Below are 20,671 nucleotides of genomic sequence, written 5' to 3' on the forward strand. Positions count from 1 at the left end.
GGCCATGGAAACCCATTTCTTGAAGCTCCCAACGCACAGTTCTTGTCCTGACCTTGCTTCCAGAGGCCATTTGGAACTCGGTAGTGAGTGTTTGGCACCGAGGACAGGTGATTTTTTTACCTGCTTCAGCACGCTTTTTTGTGTAGATGGATAGGACACACACGTCCAGGCAATCTATATACCAAATATCATTAAGATCTGATCATTTGAACATGTATTCACATGACTTGATTAATGAAATGTAGTACAATACCAAAAACTCACATTGTATACATGGGCTTTGGCCGATACTTTTTTTTCCTCTTCTTCAAATTATCCATCAGTAAGCTCAGAGAACAAGTGTACCAAAGGACATTTAAAAATGTCTTATGGACATGAATGGGTTAAGTTGAGGCTTTGCAATACAATAAATCCTACATCTCTCCGTTCACATATGACAAACGAAACACTGCACAAATAGCTGAGGCATAAGTAGCACAGAATGTCAGAAGACTAGGGTAAACACTGCTGACAAAACAGGAATGTGATGTGATCCATTTAATCCAAAATTGTGTCAATTTACTGAATCAATGTATTCTTGAGTCCTTCCAGAAAACAGATAAGTATGACTCCAGCTCAGAGCTCATCCCACCTGCAGTAAATGCAAACTACAGTACAACACAGTACACGAGAGACCTCTAGGGGATGGAAAAAACAGTGCACCAATTGTTTTATTTTTTTAAGCTGTACTATCCTCTCTACATTTGTTCATGGGCAGAAGTACAGCCTTGTTTTTGTTGTCAAATCTCCATGTGATATACCAGAAAATTTGTCTCGCAGGTCAAGGGAAATTACTGATCTTCGAGACATGAGACTTAAGATTTCCTCAAATGTTGCATGTTATCCTATAAGGAAATTCCTAAAAAAAAAAATATATCATGCAACAGAAAAACGGTGCTTTAGCACACATTCCTTTTGAACAAATAAGTCCAGTTTTTATTATTATGGTTGTTAATGCAGCAGTGGCTCTTCCACCTGAACAATGATAAATAAAACACTGACAAAATTGTTTTTTTTGTTTAGGTTTCCTCAAGACACCGTGAAAGAAATAACCAAATTATCATTCCACACATTTAGATTTTCCTTGACCAATGTCCATACTCAATAGAATGTTTTTCCACTTTAAAAAAAAGTCATCCAATGAGAACCGTAAGGGTGGCAGTGTTCTCCCCTGTCCATGGCCCTCAGGAGTAACTTGACGTTTTGCTGCCTACATCATCCTCCTGCGTTCCCATACTCTGAAACACACAATGTGATGCTAACCATTAGTAATCATTTCTATACTAATAACTGGAAGACCAGATGTTTCATATAGCTACTTCATGTCTTAGAATGGGATAAAAAAAATATTTAAAAAAATAATAACACACCAACCCTCAAACACCTGAATTTCAAATTTACTCCTCTAGAGGAGCCTAGAAAACGGAACAGTTGCTTTTTACCTTCTGCACAAACTGCGGGTTTACTGTGATTTCTTGATCCATGGACTTTAGTTTCTCATCCAGCTCTATACACTTCAGCATCTGTGAAGAACACAGAACAAGGCATTTACTTCACTAAAACATTACCAAAAGAGACGCCATTGTACCTCAGTCATTTTCATACAAGGATAGATAATCAACACCGCTATTCTCTTACCTCTTGGTCAATTTTGTGAAGCATTGCGGGGTTGTTGTATTTCTCCGGGTTGTCATGGAAACAGACCATGCCATCCTTTTGGTTGATACTGGCATAGATCTCGCCATCTTCAATCTGTAAGGAACAGAAAACGTAACCAATGGAAAAATCTAAATCAGGTAAAGTCCATTTTCTTTCAGACATTCAAAAGTGAGTGTTCTTAGGAGTACTGAGACACAACATGCCTTTCCTCCTGCGGTCGCATTGGCTTACCATGTGCAAGACATACTTCTCCGCCTCCTGGGGCCCTGACAGCTGCACTCGACTTGCCATGTCTTGCAAGGACAGCGTCAAGAAAGTCTGCAAAAATAGAACGGTGGTCATATACAATCTGACCATTGACTTGAAAAACTTTGTTTACACCCTGGTAACAGGGCGAAGATAGGATTGTAGAAGATTTATTTGAGGTGAAGGACAGACGGTATATTTTGAATATAGCTGAATGCGGACGGAGGGATATTAGGGATGAGAATGGTATGTTAGGGGTAAAGGTGAGGTATTTAAGGTGAGCGGGGACTATTGGTAGACATATTAGGAGGGAGGTGTGAGGTGAGGGGGGCATATGAGGTTAAGAAGATACATGAGCTAAAGGGGGTATATTTAAGTAAAGAGAGGTATATTGAGGTAAAATACTTAAGTCCATTTGGAGGTTGTGGGAGGATATATTTGGGCTGAGTTGATAGTCAAATTTGTTTGGTTGTGTCTACAGCTGAAGTCGGAAGATGACATACACCTTAGCAAACTACATTTACACTCAGTTTTTCACCATTTCTGACATTTAATCCTAGTAAACATTCCCTGTCTTAGGTCAGTTAGGATCACCACTTTATTTTAAGGATGTGAAATGTCAGAATAATAGTAGAGAGAATGATTTATTTCAGCTTTTTCTTTCATCACATCCCCAGTGGGTCAGAATTGACATACACTCAATTAGTATTTGGTAGCATTGCATTTAAATTGTTTAACTTGGGTCAAACATTTTGGGTAGCCTTCCACAAGCTTCCCACAATAAGTTGGGTGAATTTTGAGTCAGGTTTGTAGGCCTCCTTGCTCACACATGCTTTTTCAGTTCTGCCCATATATTTTCTATAGGATTGAGTTCAGGACTTTGCGATGGCCACTCCAATACCTTGACTTTGTTGTCCTTAAGACATTTTGCCACAACTTTGGAAGTATGCTTGGGGTCATTGTCCATTTGGAAGACCCATTTGCGACCAAGCTTTAACTTCCTGACTGATGTCTTGAGATCTTGCTTCAATTTATCCAAATAATTGTCCTGCCTCATGATGCCATCTATTTTGTGAAGTGCACCAGTCCCTCCTGCAGCAAAGCACCCCCACAACATGATGCTGCCACCCCCGTGCTTCAAGGTTGGGATGGTGTTCTTCGGCTTGCAAGCCTCCCCTTTTTCCTCCAAACATAACGATTGTCATTATGGCCAAACGGTTCTATTTTTGTTTCATCAAGCTACAATCTTTGTCCCCATGTGCAGTTGCAAACCGTAGTCTGGCTTTTTTATGGCAGTTTTGGGGCAGTGGCTTCTTCTTTGCTGAGCAGCCTTTCAGGTTATGGCGATATACGACTCGTTTTACTGTGGATATAGATACTTTTGTACCGGTTTCCTCCAGCATCTTCACAAGGTCCTTTGCTGTTGTTCCCGGGATTGATGTGCACTTTTCACACCAAAGTACGTTCATCTCTAGGAAACAGAACGCGTCTTCTTCCTGAGCGGTATGGCGGCTGCGTGGTCCCATGGTGTTTATACTTGTGTACTATTGTTTGTACAGATGAACGTGGTACCTTCAGGCTTTAGGAAATTTCTCCCAAGGATGAACCAGACTTGTGGAGGTCTACAATTGTTTTTCTGGGGTCTTGGCTGATTTCTTTTAATTTTCCCATGATGTCAAGCAAAGAGGCACAGAGTTTGAAGGTAGGCCTTGATATAAATCCACAGGTACACCCCCAATTGACTCAAATTATGTCAATTAGCCTATCAGAAGCTTCTAAAGCCATGACATCATTTTCTGCAAATTTCCAAGCTGTTTAAAGGCACAGTCAACTTAGTGTATGTAAACTTCTGACCCACTGGAATTGTGATACAGTGAATTATAAGTGAAATAATCAGTCTGTAAACAATTGTTGGAAAAATCACTTGTATCATACACAAAGTAGATGTCCTAACCGACTTGCCATAATCAGTTTGTTAACAAGAAATTTGTGGAGTGGTTGAAAAACAAGTTTTAATGATGCCAACCTAAGTGTATGTAAACTTCCGACTTCAACTGTATATGAATAGAAAAGGTGTGTACAGCAGAAGTTACAATGCATTCAGAAAGATTTCAGACACCTTGACTGTTTCCACATTTTGATACGTTACAGCCTTATTCAAATTTATCACATAATATATATATTTATTTTTTAATCAATCAACCACACACACACACCTAATGACAAAACAAAAACTGTTAAGAAATTTCTGCAATAAAAAAAATGCCTTACTTACATAAGTACTCAAACTCTTTGCTATGAGACTCAAACTTGAGGTCAGATGCACCCTGTTTCCAATGACCATCCTTGAGATGTTTCTACAACTTGATTGGAGTCCACCTGTGGTAAATTCAATTGATTGGACATGATTTGGAAAGGCGTGGTGTGTCAGTCTATATAAGGTCCCACAGTTGACAGTGCATGTCAGAGCAAAAACCAAGCCATGAGGTGGAAGGACTTGTCAATAGAGCTCCCAGACAGGATTGTGTCGAGGTACAGATCTGGGGAAGGGTCCCAAAAAATGTCTGCAGCATTGAAGGTCCCCAAGAAAGCAGTGGCCTCCATCATTCTTAAAAATGGAAGAAGTGTGGAACCACCAAGACTCTTCCTAGAGCTGGCTGCCCATCCTAACTGAGCAATCGGGGGAGAAGGACCTTGGTCAGGGAGGTGACCAAGAACCCGACAGCCCCTTGGAAAGTACTCTGACCATGAGAAACAAGATTCTCTGGTCTGATGAAACCAGGATTGAACTCTTTGGCCTGAATGCCAAGCGTCATGTCTGGAGGAAACCTGGCACCATCCCTACGGTGAAGAATGGTGGTGGCAGCATCATGCTGTGGAGATGTCTTTCAGTGGTAGGGACAGGAAAGACTAGTCAGGATCAAGGGAAAGATGAACAGAGAAAAGTACAGAGAGATCCTTGATGAAAATCTGCTCAAGAGCACTCAGGACCTCAAACTGGGACAACGACCCTACGCACATTCGGGACAAGTCTCTCTCTGAATGTCCTTGCGTGTCCCATCCAGAGCCCGGACATGAACCCAATCGAACATCTCTGGAGAGACCTGAAAATAGCTGTGCAGCTCCACTCCCCATCCAACCTCGCAGAGCTTGAGAAGCTCTGCAGAGAGGAATGGGAGAAACTCCAAATACAGCTGGGCCAAGCTTGTAGCGTCATACCTAAGAGGACTCGAGGCTGTAATCGCTGCCAAAGGTGCTTCAACAAAGTACTGTGTCATGGGTCTGAATACTTACGGAAATGTGATATTTACATTATTTTGTCATTATGGGTTATTGTATGTAAAATCCATTTTAGAATAAGGCTGTAACGTAACAAAATGTGAAAGTCAGGGGGTCTGAATCCTTTCCGAATGCACTGTATATAGGATGAGCCTCGACTAGAATACAGTATATATGTATGTATGAAGTGGGTAAAACAATATGTAAACATTATTAAAGTGACTAGTGTTCAATGACTTTGTACATAGGGCAGCAGTGTCTAAGGTGCAAGGTTGAGTGTCGGGTGGTAGCCGGCTAGTAACAGTGACTAAAGTTCAGGGTAGGGTACTGGGCGTAGGCCGGGTAGTTGGGGAAGCTGTTTTTCCAGGCTCTCGGTCATAGCTTTGATGCACCTGTACTGTCTCCAGCCTCTTGATGGTAGTGGGGTGAACAGGCTGTGGCTTGGGTGGGGTGAGGGAAGGATATCTTGGCTAAGGGTGACATGTGGTAAGGGAAGGAAGTATACCTTTGTTAGCCTCTGTATATTCTTCTTGTAGAGGGATGACAGGCACTGCTTGACAAGGCCTGTATTGTTGTCGCGTGTGAAGGTCTCGCCGTGTTTGTTCACCTGGGTGCGCAGTTCTGCTGGGTTGTTGGTGGCGTACACCTGAGCAAGCTCATGGTAGGCATTGCTGAGAGGCTGCAGAAACAAAGCAGTAGAATATGTAATACTATGTCATATGTATAGTATATAGTACAAGAAGCACAACACTAGAATCGCTAAAGCAGTTATTTGGACTGTCCATAAAATGTAAATAAATTATTACTCTGCCATTTTTAAAGTCATGCCTCCCCCTCCGACCACAACTCTGTATAACACATGGTTGTTAGAATATTAATATCAGACAGACTGGTGTTACAGCCAGTTTACGGAGGGCATGTCATTTTTTTAATCGTTTTCCCGTTGCCCCTCCTCCCAACAGTAGGTCCTGCTCCGCTCCTTCTCCTGATAGTTGAAGGTGCAGTGCTCAATTGATGATCACCCCGCAGATTGCCTCAAAACTCAACCTAAACCAACACTAATTTCGCACGTCAACAGATTAAATAAATTAAGTAAAGTGTGATGGGGGCAAATGGGTGAGTTGATGAGCAAGGGGAAGCGAAAGATGCATAACTATGTAGTCACTAATTGTGAATGAAGAACAGACCATTCTATTGAATTCATCTATTCTAACTGTAATCCAAAATATGCTATGTACCAGGGTTTCAGTTAGCCGGTCACTGCCGGCTTTTGGACGATATTCTTTGTTGAAAAGCAGATAAAATCAAATTGGCACTGGCCAATTATCCCAGAGAAGAAGAAAAAAATCCCATTGCGAAATAACGCTTTTTAACCTATTCATTGATGGAAATAACAGTCGATGGAAATACATTTGACTGGTCCTGCTTATCGGGCTATAGGTGACACTGCATCATTTTGTGCAATTAAATTGGCGCGTGTACAGTATATTCGTTATGCATCTTATGGATCACACACCTAGGCCTAGAGTATACAGAGCCTTCTGTCAGACAGCGTGAGCTGCTGCTTCAGCATCTCAAACAGCATGCATAGGCAACAGAACAGGCTTCACCAGCACGTCACACACCCCTTTGCAATGAGCTGGAGGCAGTATGCATTTTGAAAACATATACTTAATTGTTTGAAACCTGAACGTTTTACTACGTATTATGAGGCACGTCTTTTCAAAGTAGCCCAGTCAAAATCAGATCATATCCCTGGAGGCAATTATTTGATATCAACTTTCTTTCATTGTCCAGTAACCAAAGGCACAATCCTAGTCAAATTAGCAACCCATGCTAGTTGTTACATACTAGATCTCCCCTCTCTAAATTATTTATTTAAATATATTTTCATCTCTGTCACATGAGTGCTCGCACATGCGGTGCGCTATGACACCGATGTTTTCCAGTTAAGTGCATTATGGAACAAACATTTGCGGTTACCCTACTGCCTTGTGTGCATTGCTGCGCTGATAATGTGAAGAAATAATAGTTTATCAACAGTTTAAGCTAAATGTTCTGATCCGACTTGTTAATATTGCCTAGGTCTACTGGTTGTACAGATTTTGGATCTTTAGTCAAACAACTGTCCCTAAGTCTGTTTGGAATAGGCCATTTCTTTCTCAAAAAGCTGACCAATAGAAGAGGTCAACTTTTCTACTATGGGGGAATCGTAGATTGACATAGGCTAGTGATTTTTCTGTTTGTTACTTGTCTTGTTGGCTGAGGAAAAGTCAGTTATTCTAACATCTTCATAGTGAATTTTAGAATTCCAGTGAGGACACACGCCATTGCATCCTTGACTTGCATGTTCTGTTAACACAAATTACTATATTCTGACTCTGATTTCTGTCATTCTGAGCACCAGTTGCGCACCCAATGCATATGGGACCAGTAAATTTCTCAAAATGTCAAAAATAAATTAAAATGCTGCCAATTTCTTAACGGAAACCCTGGTATGTACCCTATATCAGTCCACCCAATCCAATTAGTCTACTCTGGTCTACTTGGAGTACACAGTGAGTGTGTAATTTACAGTGGCAAAAAGACGAAGACTAATGGATGCACATTTGCTACAAGATCTGAAAGAAAACGACTCAGAAGGCAGGGGAAGAAATGAATCATGACGTATCTGATGATTATTCTTCTGATTCTGAGCCACAGCCTGAACCTTCACCTCCGAGGCCTGATCGTTAAAAAAAGCCAGAATAGTGAGCAGGTGGCTGTGCCACCACCAAATGAAAACGGTGAGACAGGACAAAACAAAGCCGGTAACAATGCTGCAGCTGATTATCAGCACAAAAATATCACAGAGAGCAGATCCAACATTGCAAGCAACAAAAAAAAACACCTGCAACGCACTCACCAGCTTTCGTTTGTGACATGAACACCCTCCAACTGATGCCATTGCATGAAGCAGCACAACATGTAAGCACAAGCTGACAACAACTGACGATTTGTGTTTACTGCTGTCATATCAACACTTATATTCATTATAATGGGACGGCAGTGTAGCCTAGTGGTTAGAGCGTTGGACTAATAATCGAAAGGTTGCAAGATCGAGTCCCCGAGCTGATAAGGGAAAAATATGTTGTTCTGACCCTGAGCAAGGCAGTTTACCCACTGTTCCTAGGCCGTCATTGAAAATAAGAATTTGTTCAACTGACTTGCCTAGCTAAATAAATGTAAATAAATAAATAATGCCATTATTGCTTTTGTGCTGATTTTCATTACTCATCAGGCACACTTATGATGTTTAGGCTACTGATGTTTTTATCATTTGGCCACACGTCTTGGTGGTTGGTGTTACCGCGATCCAACACGTATGCTTTCAGTTTCATACTTAAAAAGGTACTCCACACTTGAATGTTGGTGCTTTTTCTTTTTAAATATAGTGTACAGTAACAAACTAATGAAAATGCTATTGTTATTTGAACATTTTGTTTTCTTATTCTAATGTTCCTAAGACCTTCATAAATATAACCAAATCTATTTTTTTTGCGATAGCATATATATATGATGTATTAATTACACCGTTAGACTGGTGCAGTCAGAATGACTTGGGGGAGGGGGGGGGGGGTCCCTCGAGCCCCAGCGGTTCTAGTGTTCGAGATGTAATGGCACATCTAAGGATGTAAAATATGGCCCTGTTTGCATATTCACTCTCACCTTTATGAACCTCCCAACTATCTGTGATGTGTATTTGGGGAGCTGCTGCACTTTGCCGTGTAGAATCAAGGAGACCAGGATGTACTTCTTATAGGCCTCCAACATGATGTGACTGACTGCCATAGCTGGAGTGGTTATTGCCTGGGGGGGGGGGGGTGCATAAGAATATCACACAATGGAATTAGAGACGTAACCAACTACAGCCAAGTCAATGCCCTCACAGATTCAACGTCAATGCGAGGTATAGTGTACTGGACTACTGCATGCATACACAGTATCAAAATAGTAACTTAAAAAAGGTCATTTCAAATGGTATTAAGATGAACAAATGTGTTACTAGTAGTCTGCTAAATCAATTCACTTTCGATAACAGGAACAAACATCTTTTTTAGATTCTCAAATAAGCCAGTACCTGTTCATAAAAATACAGTGCTCTTTCAAAGTTCTTCAGACCTGTGTAGATCATGCCTCCGTAATAGTAGTAACATAGAAAGTGCTTTGCGTCGTAGGCGCCATTCTCCTTACAGATGTCCATCATGTCAAGCTCAAGAAATGGGAGAACAGGCTTGAAGCACTTTGCTAACAAGCACAGCTGTGGATGTACACACAAAATAATGGAGAGCTCATTCATGCTTAGTCTCATAGTCAAGCATCAATACATTTCAATAATCATGTAAAGTCCAAAGAGCCAGTTGACATGAAGCGGTTACACACCTGACACAGGTCCGCATGAACTGAGGTAAGTTGGTTTGTGTTCATCTGCATTTTGTCTATTGCCTGTTTTAGAATGCCGACGCCTCTCAATGGCTGTGAAGGAAAGAGATGCATTCAACCAAATGTAACAGAGACAACAATATGCCAGGAACTCACTCCACAGCTAGCTTGAAATGTCGCCAATGGTGCCATCGAGGTTCCGTTTTGGTGGCATAACTGGATAGTACGTTGCCAAGCAGGGCGATCACGTGTGCTAGCAAGGCAGGGGTCCACAGGTTTGAGCCTTGGTACGATCAGTTTACCCTGAGTTGTCTGGCACACGTCTGTTTCACATACCCTCCAATGCTGTGATTACAAATTAAATATCCAAGCATGGAATTCACAGTGCCAATTCTATCCTTCTTTGAAAACTGCTGCATTAAACTTATATAAAATAGAATGAACCAATATGCTTTCTCATTAGTTGGCTTTATGTTTTTTTTTAAATCATGTAGAGTGGTAATGACATAAGCTGGGTCTTATCTTGTAAAAACACAAGTCCTTTTTTCAAACAAACCAAGTTAATCGACAAGTAAGTTCATGCATTAGCTCTTCTGATTGAAATGTGTTGCTCCCATTTTGGCAAGACTTACCTGTTTCCGTTCTACAAGGGCGTTTGTCAACTGATGGCAGAGACCGGCAACTGTGGAGAGAAAAATCAAATAGTGGGTTTTGCATTTCCCAAACTTGGGGTCACCGGATATGAAAGTGGGATCGCGAGAAACTCTGGGGGAAAAAAATACAGAATAATTGTGATTGGTTCATAGAATCGCGGTTACATCTAATCTCTGGTAGCCGCTAGATGCGGTTGTAATTAACAGAGCCATTTCTGTTTGCTTCCTACAAAATGTGTCTCTATCCCTTTGAACAGTTTATGCTACAAAATATACAACCACATCACTGAAAGATAACACTCTCAGGAACCCGTACCCATCTTCTGTTTCCCTCTACAATGACCACAAGCCGAGCAGGATTCATTAGAACACTGAATCATTAGGCACGAAATCAGACAGGGAAAAGAACACCAACAATGACGTTCTTTTCTACACAGATCATACAAAACAAGAAAACATGTCACCCCCATGAATGATGCAGCACACCCCCTTGGACCAATTGGGATATCACACATTTCAGTTAATTACTACAGCTCCCGCCTTGGGCCAATCAGTATCATTTTGTAAATGCCGGATCTCTACAAGACGCATCATTCACCCAAGTTACATCAAAAATCGGGCCAGTGCTGTCTGACTCTCGTGTGACTAACGTACAGGGACAGATCCACAGTCCCCTCCCCGATTCCATTGCAGTTATTTCCTGATGATCTTCTGAACATCCCAATACCTTTGATGCATTTCAGTCACTTCAAACTATGCTTCATCAGATTGAAATACTGTCCAGAAAAATACTGTCAGACTGATGTAATAGACTGTCATAAACCAATTTTAAAAAGTAAACATTGGCCGTTGATTACCTCTTTTTTTCTTCCCCCCCCCCACATGGTGGGGTCGCAAGAAATGTTGACGTCAAATGGGGTTGCAGGGCAAAAAAAATGTGCGAACCCCTGGTTTAACAGGTTCAAGCGAAATACATTTTGCCCTGATCATTTGACCTTGAAAAACATTATCCACATTGCTTAGAAAACACTTCGATCACTACAAGACGTTAACACTGTATGGAGTAAACACATCAATACATGGCTTCTAGAAACCAAAAATAAGTTACGATTAGACTTACAAGTGTCTGTTGCATATCTGATGTGCTCCCCATTGCAGGTACTGATAAAGAGCTGGACTTGGGAAAAGAGCGTCTCAAAGTCAGGGATGTTTGGCATGGAGAACTTCACAAACCTTTATGAAGGGAAAGTGAAAACTGGCCATGAGTACACAAGAAAAAATATGTTGTCACCATATTAAAACAAAGAATGTAGACTGTAAAAGACAACCAGTTTCAGACACAATTTTATTTTAACACCTTGATCTGTGTGATATTTGTATTATTTCACCAGGTAGGCTAGTTGAGAAAAAGTTCTCATTTGCAACTGCGAGCTGGCCAAGATAAAGCATAGCAATTCGACACATACAACAGCACAGAAATGAAATAAACAAAACATACAGTCAATAATACAGTAGAACAAAAGAAAACAAAAAGTATATATGTACAGTGAGTGCAAATGAGGTAAGATGAGCCTCAAATGCACACAGGTACAGTAAGCAGAAACTGACTCAGTCATATCCTAGAGCAGTGATTGACTTATAAAATCATTGATCAAGGATTAGATGACTGCAGAAGAGAGCAGGCTACTCACAGCACAGCCAGCACGCCCAAGGAGTGCTCCTGGATGTCCAAGGCCCCCAGTACAGTGTCCAGGTGGGACAGGTTCTTGGCCAACAGCTCCCCGCTCTTGTTGATCAGTTCACACAGCTGTGTCATCTGACCTGATAAGCAACAGTAAAGACAATAGGTAAACAACAATGCAGCACTTGATAGTTGAGCCATTAGAGCTGGTTGAAGAGTACAGGTCCAAATTAAAACGGGAGTTCATGTGTGAATATAGGATGAAGAGTCTATATCATAAATAGTTTAATTGACACAAGTGTTTCCTTCATTTTTAGATGGAGCCCTCCCAAACTCTACTGTTCAACAGCAGACCCACGTTACACTCATCTTACCCAGAGATGAAAGCCCATGATAGTCAGAAATATTTTATTATGTTGCTCGCTTATTTCTAGCAATATAATACAGACTATAATAGCAAACCTCTAAACCTCTGTACCAACAAAATAGCCAGAATGTCAACTGAATACAACCGCATATGTAAATGATAACGTTAATCATTTAGTAATATATATTAGTTTTAAAGAATATAATATTGTGTGCCAATAAGACTTGCGCCCGTTTTTAGAATGGAACGCGGTCTAGCTGCATAGCTCACATTCTTTGCGGCTACTAAACTTCCCCCGTGGATGAAATCATCGTGGACTTGAGGTACTTGGCAACTGTAAAATATATCGGCCGGTCAAGTGTCCTGTCAAGGCCTGCACTGGGTACATTACCAATGGAACTATTGCATATTGCGTTACAGATGGGACTGTCGCCCAATAACATTTGACAATGGCGCTCTTCATCCAATCGCGCGTGCTTAGGGCGGAACTACCGGAAGGCATACTCCAGAAATTATTTTCTCTAACAAAAACAAAAAGTAAGATTTTAAAACACGTATTCGTTTGCAGTGTTGTTTGAGGTACACATTAGTGTCCCGGGGTAAAAACGCATCTTTGTAAACTACTTTTTTGAGGCCTCGTTCACCAAAACAATAAATTTAGCGCTGTGTTTACATGATAAAGCAAAACGGATCTATCCAGTTTGGCTACCTAGCCTAGCTAGTTAAACATGATAACAGCACAGTAACCCATTGGTTAGCATTAGCTAATAGTTCCAGCTCGTCTGAGAACTACAACCTGTTTAGTGTCCATACCTTGAGCAGAGAGCTGCCGCACATTGTTCACGAACTGCTCCAAGGCTGAAGCCATTATTTCATCTGTCCAAAGTGGTAGCAATTCAAACTGTTTTTCATTCAAATGTCAGAAACAACTCCGTCCGTGCTGGCTGAGACAGGGGGCAACACAGCCGCCACTGAGAGAGAGAAGTGTCGTGAGATCTTCGTAAGAACAAACGGGATCTAACGAGATTTACGGTTGCAACTTTAGGCTCTTAAATTGACAGGCACAGATTTGCTGAACGCAAAATATAAATTTATCCAGAAACCTAGTTATTGCTGTTTGTTACCGTTTATTTCCTCCTTTGCTCGAAACGTACACCCCCTGAAAACATCTGTTGATTGTCTTTATGTTCTATCATGAATTGTATTCATTGGGAATTTGTCTCCCTGTGCTACCACTTTAAGGATCACACACTAGTAAACACAGGAAGTACAGTGCAGATGCTACCGGGTTGCAGGCAAAGACATTGTATAATTGGAGATTTCCCACTCGAATGCAGCCGTGGAGGCCACAGGGCAGTACTCTTTTTTTTGTTGTTTCCATAATCGGACTGATTCCAATCAGGACTGGGACACCAGTAACACAAGGTTAATTGAATAGCCCTGCACCTGTATTTTTGACTAAATGTGTGTATGGAGTCAAGTTTACTTGTCATATTCACAGGATACACATGGTACAGTACAACAATTAAAATAATACATTAATTATCATGTCTACCACGTTAGCCTTGTTTCAGATGGGATTTGGCAAAACTAGATTGGAGGCCCCTACAAGGGGACACTCGACGTCTCCCTGCAGCTTAGCAATGAGCCAGAGACCTCCCCTGCTCCCTACCACAGACAATTATCAAACCACACAATAGGCCAGCACACTCCACTCTGTTAACTGTAGCTGCTTCTCAGAATCTCTTCATTGTTCTGGGGCCTCCTCATTGGATATGTCTTCCCATTGACCACACCTGTGTAGTCTTGCTAGCCAGATTCATGGTACTCATGGCTGTGTGGGAACTGGAAAGATTCTAGCACCTGTGTTCTCCAGAGCTGAAATTTGGCCTGTCCCCGAGGGCCCCCATCCCAACGACATTCATCAGTGTTGCAGTTGTTAATATGTATATTATTACTCTTATTTTCACTTTGTCCCCACACCCACACAATGGTCTTGCTGCTCATTCTCCCACCCCTTACTCTAATGGACATGTATTTATTAATCACTGCTACAGATTGTATGGTGTATATAGTGCTATTTCTATTGTTGTTTTATTCCACTTTTCATTCTTTTATTCCACTTAGTATTGCATGTTGGAGCTCAGCACCTAAGATGTTCACTGTACCCTGCAATCACACCTGCAAACCCTGTACATGTGACTATTAAACACATGTACAGCTTCGTTTGATGTAAAAGTTCAATGTTGTAGATGTTTTCCAGTTAACACTCCATGATAGAAGAATGCCTTTTTAAACTCCACTGAGAAACTGAGGACACGTGCGTAATCTTGTTTCACGACATTGTCTTTGACTGCAGGATTTTGCACAGTAGGCGACACATCTAAGAGTATTTGTACCCAATTCCACAGCTGCTGTGCGGCTGACTATGGTTGTGAGATGCGACACTAACTGCTGAAGAACCAGTCCATACTGACAAGAATCGTAAACAAGTCCAAATACATTGCAGAAAGGCATTGGTCAAATTTGACCCTGTGCGCTAATCAATATACCGGTAGTGCTAACGTTAGCTAGCTTGCTGCCAAAGCCTGACCAATTGCAATAAAGGTTGAAACCATAAATAAATAGCTGACCGTGTCAAATAGTTAGTTACATTAGCAACGTCCCAAAATATATTTTGTTTAAATGGCACCCTATCAGTATTAGGAAAAACACATTTTTCTCTTCTGGACTTTCGAATACTTATCTCGCGCTTCGTGATTCTTGAAGCCATCGTTCGATCACCGACAGAAATCAGCGAGGCAAGTAAATCATGTCATTACTGCCCAAGATAGTAACGTTACGCGACAGAGGGAGGATCTTACTCCATGACCAGTTCAAGTATATTTCCGCGAAGATGTCTTCATCCTCTGGTAAGAGACTTCGGGTTCTAGTAGACATGGATGGCGTCATTGCAGACTTCGAAGGGGGATTCCTGAAGAAATACCGGGCCAGGTACCCCAATGAACCGTACATCAGCCTGGAGGACAGACGAGGATTCTGGGTGTCGTCTCAGTATGGGAACTTGAGGAGTGACCTGTGTGTAAGTAGTTCCGAACTGTGCATTCTGTCTGAAAACGGGAAATATCCATACATTAATTGTCTGTATAGTCTGGCATTATGTCGCTCATTCATTTGCATCAGAAGTCCCCTGCATGTTCAAAAGGTTTCAAGAGCAGCAGCTGTCAATACATTGAATTATGTAAATGCCAGTCACACACAGATCTGATTTATAAGAAAGTCCTTGTACTGAGTTAATCCCTACTCACATGGTGGCTCGAAAAAGTGCTTTAATTTCTGCTTTATAATGCAACCCCAGTTTCTCCAGACAGTGCTTTATTTCCACAGTATAGTCATAGCAAGCATGCACTTGATAAAGATGTCTCCCATATCCCTATTATTGTATAATTGTATATAATACTCTCATTGTATAATGAGAGTATTAAAGTATGCCATGCGTCTCGGTCCTCAGTGTCTGCCATAAATTAACACACACACAATCTGTAAAAGTCTGGATGATAAGCAGAGGCTATATTGACTGTAGGAGAAGGCCATCAGCATTTGGGAGTCAAAGGACTTCTTTATAGAGCTGGAGCCCCTTCCTGGAGGAGTGCAGGCCGTCAAGGAGATGGCTAAGATGGAGAAGTAAGTTTGAACCATATATGGTCATTCAAACCATATCTGAACAATACCATAGCTTACGAAATATTCTTAAAATACTCACATTTATTTCAAAGACACTTGCCCGGTGAGCCAGATGTTCAAAGAGAAGGAATTGCTGTTTTGTTTGTGTTCTCAAAGTGCTTTACAATGTTTTGACCCTCACCTAGAGACTATTTGCCATTTCGTCATCACCCGTTAGGCTATAAACAAATAGGGTGGAGAAGGCGGGCAGGTGGTCCTGGAGTAGCATGGTAACACTCTCAGGAAGGGAACTGCTATGTCATGGTGTGCTCTGCTGTATGCATTTGCCATGTTAAAATGGCATCATGCTAATAGCACATTAACAGACAGATGCTTTTCTCCAAAGCGACTTAGTCATCCACGCATGCATTTTATGTATGAGTGATCCCAGGTTTCGTACCTACTATCTTGGCTGGTGCAAGTGCCATGCTCTACCAACAGCTACAGAGGACCACGCCGTCTTTATAGAGGGAACCTTTGCTTTAGTGTTTCATTTTGGCTGACCTTATGTCAACAACCATATAGTAGTTCACCTCAAGCAAATGCCCTCACCATGAAACAGTACATTCACAGTAACTCTGTTCCAATACTAGCCTATATCCTCATGTTAGGACATCCCCTTTGCTCACCTTTCAAAAACGCCATGTTGTAGAAGATTTACCTTGAAAACAAATGAACCCTGTTGTGTTCTTCTCCGTTTTCCAGCACAGATGTCTTTATTTGCACCAGCCCTATAAAACATTATATCCACTGCCCTGGTGAGAAGGTAAGCTCGGAGTCAAGACAGTAAAACCCTTTAGGCTGGAGGCCGAGTGGTGGTTGTGGTACCTCTTCCTAACAATAGTTCGGGTCTTTGCGCTCTCCCTGTTGTGTGTTCAGTATGCCTGGATAGAGAAGCACCTGGGCTATGATTTCTTGGACCAGATCATCCTAACCAGAGACAAGACTGTGGTGACTGGGGACGTCCTCATAGATGACAAGCCAGACATCCTCGGTGAGTCAAGTGTTTGTGGCAAAGCTGGAAAACTGTGCGTGTGTAAATATATGTGCATGTATTTATATGATGGAGCCATATGCATGCTAGTGTCATACATATAGGTATTTTCGGTAGTTAGTATTTGACTGTTCGATTAATCTACAAGCGTCACATGACCTTTGTGACCAATTTGTAAGTCGCTCTGGATAAGAGCGTCTGCTAAATGACTTAAATGTAAATGTGATGTGCCTCTGTTGCAGGTGTAGAGCCCAACCCAAGCTGGGAGCACATCCTATTTACAGCCTGCCACAACAAGCACATACTTCCCAGCTCCAGCCACCGGCGCCTGCTCTCTTGGGCAGATGACTGGAGGGGCATCCTGGAGAACAAGAGGCTCTGATGAGCCCCCCTCATACACACATCAACCTCCCCTTCTCCACCCTGATTACCTACACTGTATTGGGGTACAAAGGGTGAATACCTCCACTAATACACCACAGTCAGTCTCGAACTTGAAGTTTAGGGTTCTACTGTACCTTATTTAGCCAATGTCAGAGGATATGAATCTGTTTTACCACTAGGGGCCACACATCGACTGAAGCATGAGGTAGAAATACTGAAAATGATTGCAGTGAAAGACCAGCAACAATATTGAGTAGAGAGTAAATGCAGAGTTTACTGTTTTGACTCACTCTTTATAGTTGTATAAGACTATTATTAGTTGTTCCTTCTACATATTTTGTTTGTATGTTGACCAGGACATTGGCCAGAGGGCAATACAGTTTTGTTTCACATATACTGTATAGGAGTGACTCCATTTTGTAAATGTTGTGTTCCAACATTGTGCCAACATGGATCAAATTGTAGCCTATATATTATTTTCTCAACTTAGTTTAGGTAGATTTTTAAAAGTGTTTTAAAGCATCCACCAATCCACAGGCAAGTATTGAGAATGACAGATATGACTAGGTTGCATGATATTAACTTAATGTCTACGGATTTAAAACACAGATTTAGAAAAAGTGAATATACTTTATTTAAAAAAATATAAGTTATATATCAAATGTATTATAAAGACATGCTAAACCTTCCTATTTTATTTCAAATTTTAACATTACGTAATCGATTTGCATTAGTCTTATGTGTCTTATTGTTTGAGACAAGAAAATGGTTGACTGAAAAAAAAATATCATTACTTATTACACCTCAAAGTATCCAATACGCTCTGCTGTGAATATGGTCAAGCTCTTCCATCAAAACAAATGTATTTCTTTTCATAAGTGTCTTTACAGGCCTTAAAGTATATTCACAAAGCAACCTAACGTAGCAGGGGTAGCAAGACACCTGAGCAGACTCCCCACGTTTTTCAGGGGAAATGGAAGTTTGGTTGAAAATACTGTATCCCTGAAAACCAGAAACATCCACATTCTGCTGACTCCGCGGAGAGTGGTCACAAAGTGGTCCAGTGAAGAAGTTATACTTACACCTAGCTGAATGTCTCTAGCCTTTTGTAAACATTTTCAAAACAGTTGAAATTGGTGCTAATGTTGTTAATTGCTAGTTCACCTTTTGTGAGTATCCCTTTCCCCAGTGATTCACATAGAGGCCATAGCTAGCTCTGGCCTGACCTCTATAGAGGCCCACAATGGAGGTGTTATAATACCTATAAAATCTAGCGGTCAAACGGAAATGATTCCAATTGTTTTTCGACCATACATTTTTCCCATAGTGGATTTTAGAAACGCTTAAAATAAGGGTTGTTTTGTGTAGGCTTACCATGGTGTGACATTTTGATAAACATGTAAATCTCTCTTGTACATGGTGACTTCTATCAATATACTTGGCTCTATTTACTCTGATTCAAAAATCCTAATCTTAGCATCAAAGTAGACACCATTCAAAACTACAAATCCCTCCAAGCTCCTGCACGTCATCTCTAACTGATACCTTTGCTAACAGGTAATGTGTCAATTTAAAACGTACACAAGACAGTTCACAGAATTGTCCATTTAAAAAAATGTAGCCTATTTATTATTTACTACATTTAGCTAACATTAGATAGTTAATCCAGAGATTCATACCTTTGCCTTGATTTGACAGTCTCATCCAGATCATCATGACATTTGTTGTTCTTTATGATAGCCAGTTTAGCAGCTAATTAGCATTTCCATTTTTGGGGGTAAATATAGGTGAATATATTGATTTAGAAATTACCTTGTCCTAGAGAGATTTCACAATTAGCAAAACATCACACAAGGGTAAGCCTACACGAAACACAGCCCTTATTTAAAGTGTTTCTAAAATCCCCTATGGGACAAATAAATGGTGGGGAAATTATTGGAACCATTTCCCTGTTTTAGGTTGTATGGGTATTATGACTCATACTATGGTACTCTATAAGGCTCTGATTCTAACTGGTTTTAGTCTAACCCTTTCAGCATGCTGTTGTATCCTCATTAGCTAGCCTCGTGTCCCAATGCCACCTCCTTTCCTCTCCTCGTATCTCTCATGTTAATCACATTTTAAAAGCCATGGATTCTCTTGTAATTGATTTTTTTTACCCTTCCAAGTGTCTTTACAGTTGTCATGAAGGGAAGGCGTTGTTGTCAAGACTTTTGGAAAATACTGTACGTACACAGCCTAAGTGTTACGATTGCCCTGATGATGACCCTGTCTGTGGGGTGAGTTAGGGTTAAGCGATGTGTGTAGAATCCACTGCTAGGTCAACCACTGTATCTCACAAAGTCTGTTCACTGCCTGTCACTGCATCTTGTCAATGAATGTCTCATGTCTTTGGTGCTGGATGATATCTATGTCAATGTGTTTTTTGGAGAACAGAGAATATACTAAATGTTGTCGTTAACAGATCGAATAAAGGATGCAACATTGAAAATAGCAATATTCAATATTTTATAGATGTCATTTTTTTGTATAATACATTTTATTTTGTTTAACCTTTAATTTAATTAGGCAAGTCAGTTAAGAACAAATTCTGATTTACAATGATGGCCTACCCCAGCCAAACCCTAACCCGGATGGCGCTGGGCGAATTGTGCGCCGCCCGATGGGTATACAAAACATTAGGAACACCTTCCTAATATTGAGTTGTTTCCCCCACCGCCCTCAGAACAGCCTCTTTGTCCAGGCATGGACTCTACAAGGTGTCAAGCGTTCCACAGGGTTCCTGGCCCATTGACTCCAATGCTTCCCACAGTTGTGTCAAGTTGGCTGGATGTGCTGTGGGTGGTAGACCGTTGTTGATACACACTGGAAACTGTTGAGTGTGAAAAACCCAGCAGTGTTGCAGTTCTTGACACAAACCAGTGTGCCTGGCACCTACTACCATACCCTGTTCAAAGGCACTTAAATATTTTGTCTTGACCATTCACCCTCTGAATGGCACACATACACAATACATGTCTCAAGGCTTAAAAATCCTTCTTTAACCCGTCTCCTGCCCTTCATCGACACTGATTGAAGTGGATTTAACAAGTGACATAAATAAGGGATCATAGCTTTCACCTGGATACACCTGGTCAGGCTATGTCATGGAAATAGGGAAGCAGATATTCCTAATGTTTTGTACACCTGTTACGATCTGGAATGCCATTCCACAGCCACCCATA

At 41.1% G+C, this 20,671-nt stretch overlaps 2 protein-coding genes across 2 annotated transcripts; one reads left to right on the plus strand and one right to left on the minus strand.

Moving 5' to 3' along the window:
• Positions 1 to 680: 680 nt before the first annotated feature.
• Positions 681 to 15,118, minus strand: cops3 (COP9 signalosome subunit 3). Its single transcript, XM_046368768.1, has 12 exons — positions 13,160 to 15,118; positions 11,990 to 12,119; positions 11,419 to 11,531; positions 10,278 to 10,327; positions 9,646 to 9,738; positions 9,344 to 9,523; positions 8,932 to 9,072; positions 5,729 to 5,902; positions 1,930 to 2,016; positions 1,678 to 1,791; positions 1,482 to 1,562; positions 681 to 1,277 (listed from the first exon to the last, which is right to left on the minus strand). The coding sequence occupies exons 1-12, from the start codon at positions 13,212 to 13,214 to the stop codon at positions 1,224 to 1,226; spliced, it is 1,272 nt and encodes a 423-aa protein (XP_046224724.1). The 5' UTR covers positions 13,215 to 15,118; the 3' UTR covers positions 681 to 1,223.
• LOC124048217 (5'(3')-deoxyribonucleotidase, mitochondrial-like) lies at positions 14,691 to 20,370 on the plus strand. Its single transcript, XM_046368769.1, has 5 exons — positions 14,691 to 15,428; positions 15,930 to 16,030; positions 16,775 to 16,835; positions 16,949 to 17,063; positions 17,306 to 20,370. Exons 1-5 carry the CDS (start codon positions 15,159 to 15,161, stop codon positions 17,443 to 17,445), a joined length of 687 nt encoding a protein of 228 aa, XP_046224725.1. The 5' UTR covers positions 14,691 to 15,158; the 3' UTR covers positions 17,446 to 20,370.
• Positions 20,371 to 20,671: the final 301 nt, after the last annotated feature.

This window comes from Oncorhynchus gorbuscha, linkage group LG11 (genome assembly GCF_021184085.1).
Source record: "Oncorhynchus gorbuscha isolate QuinsamMale2020 ecotype Even-year linkage group LG11, OgorEven_v1.0, whole genome shotgun sequence".
NCBI classification, from domain to species: Eukaryota; Metazoa; Chordata; class Actinopteri; order Salmoniformes; family Salmonidae; genus Oncorhynchus; species Oncorhynchus gorbuscha.

What these genes read in the sequence shown, in the direction of transcription:
- cops3 (XM_046368768.1), bottom strand. Translation starts at nt 13,214, where the DNA reads ATGGCTTCAGCCTTGGAGCAGTTCGTGAACAATGTGCGGCAGCTCTCT. An exon ending in TTCATGCGGACCTGTGTCAG is followed by an intron (nt 9,524 to 9,645) that starts GTGTGTAACCGC and finishes GTACATCCACAG; the next exon opens with CTGTGCTTGTTAGCAAAGTG. An exon ending in TTCACAAAATTGACCAAGAG is followed by an intron (nt 1,563 to 1,677) that starts GTAAGAGAATAG and finishes TGTTCTTCACAG; the next exon opens with ATGCTGAAGTGTATAGAGCT.
- LOC124048217 (XM_046368769.1), top strand. Translation starts at nt 15,159, where the DNA reads ATGTCATTACTGCCCAAGATAGTAACGTTACGCGACAGAGGGAGGATC. An exon ending in TCCACTGCCCTGGTGAGAAG is followed by an intron (nt 16,836 to 16,948) that starts GTAAGCTCGGAG and finishes TTGTGTGTTCAG; the next exon opens with TATGCCTGGATAGAGAAGCA. An exon ending in TGACAAGCCAGACATCCTCG is followed by an intron (nt 17,064 to 17,305) that starts GTGAGTCAAGTG and finishes CCTCTGTTGCAG; the next exon opens with GTGTAGAGCCCAACCCAAGC.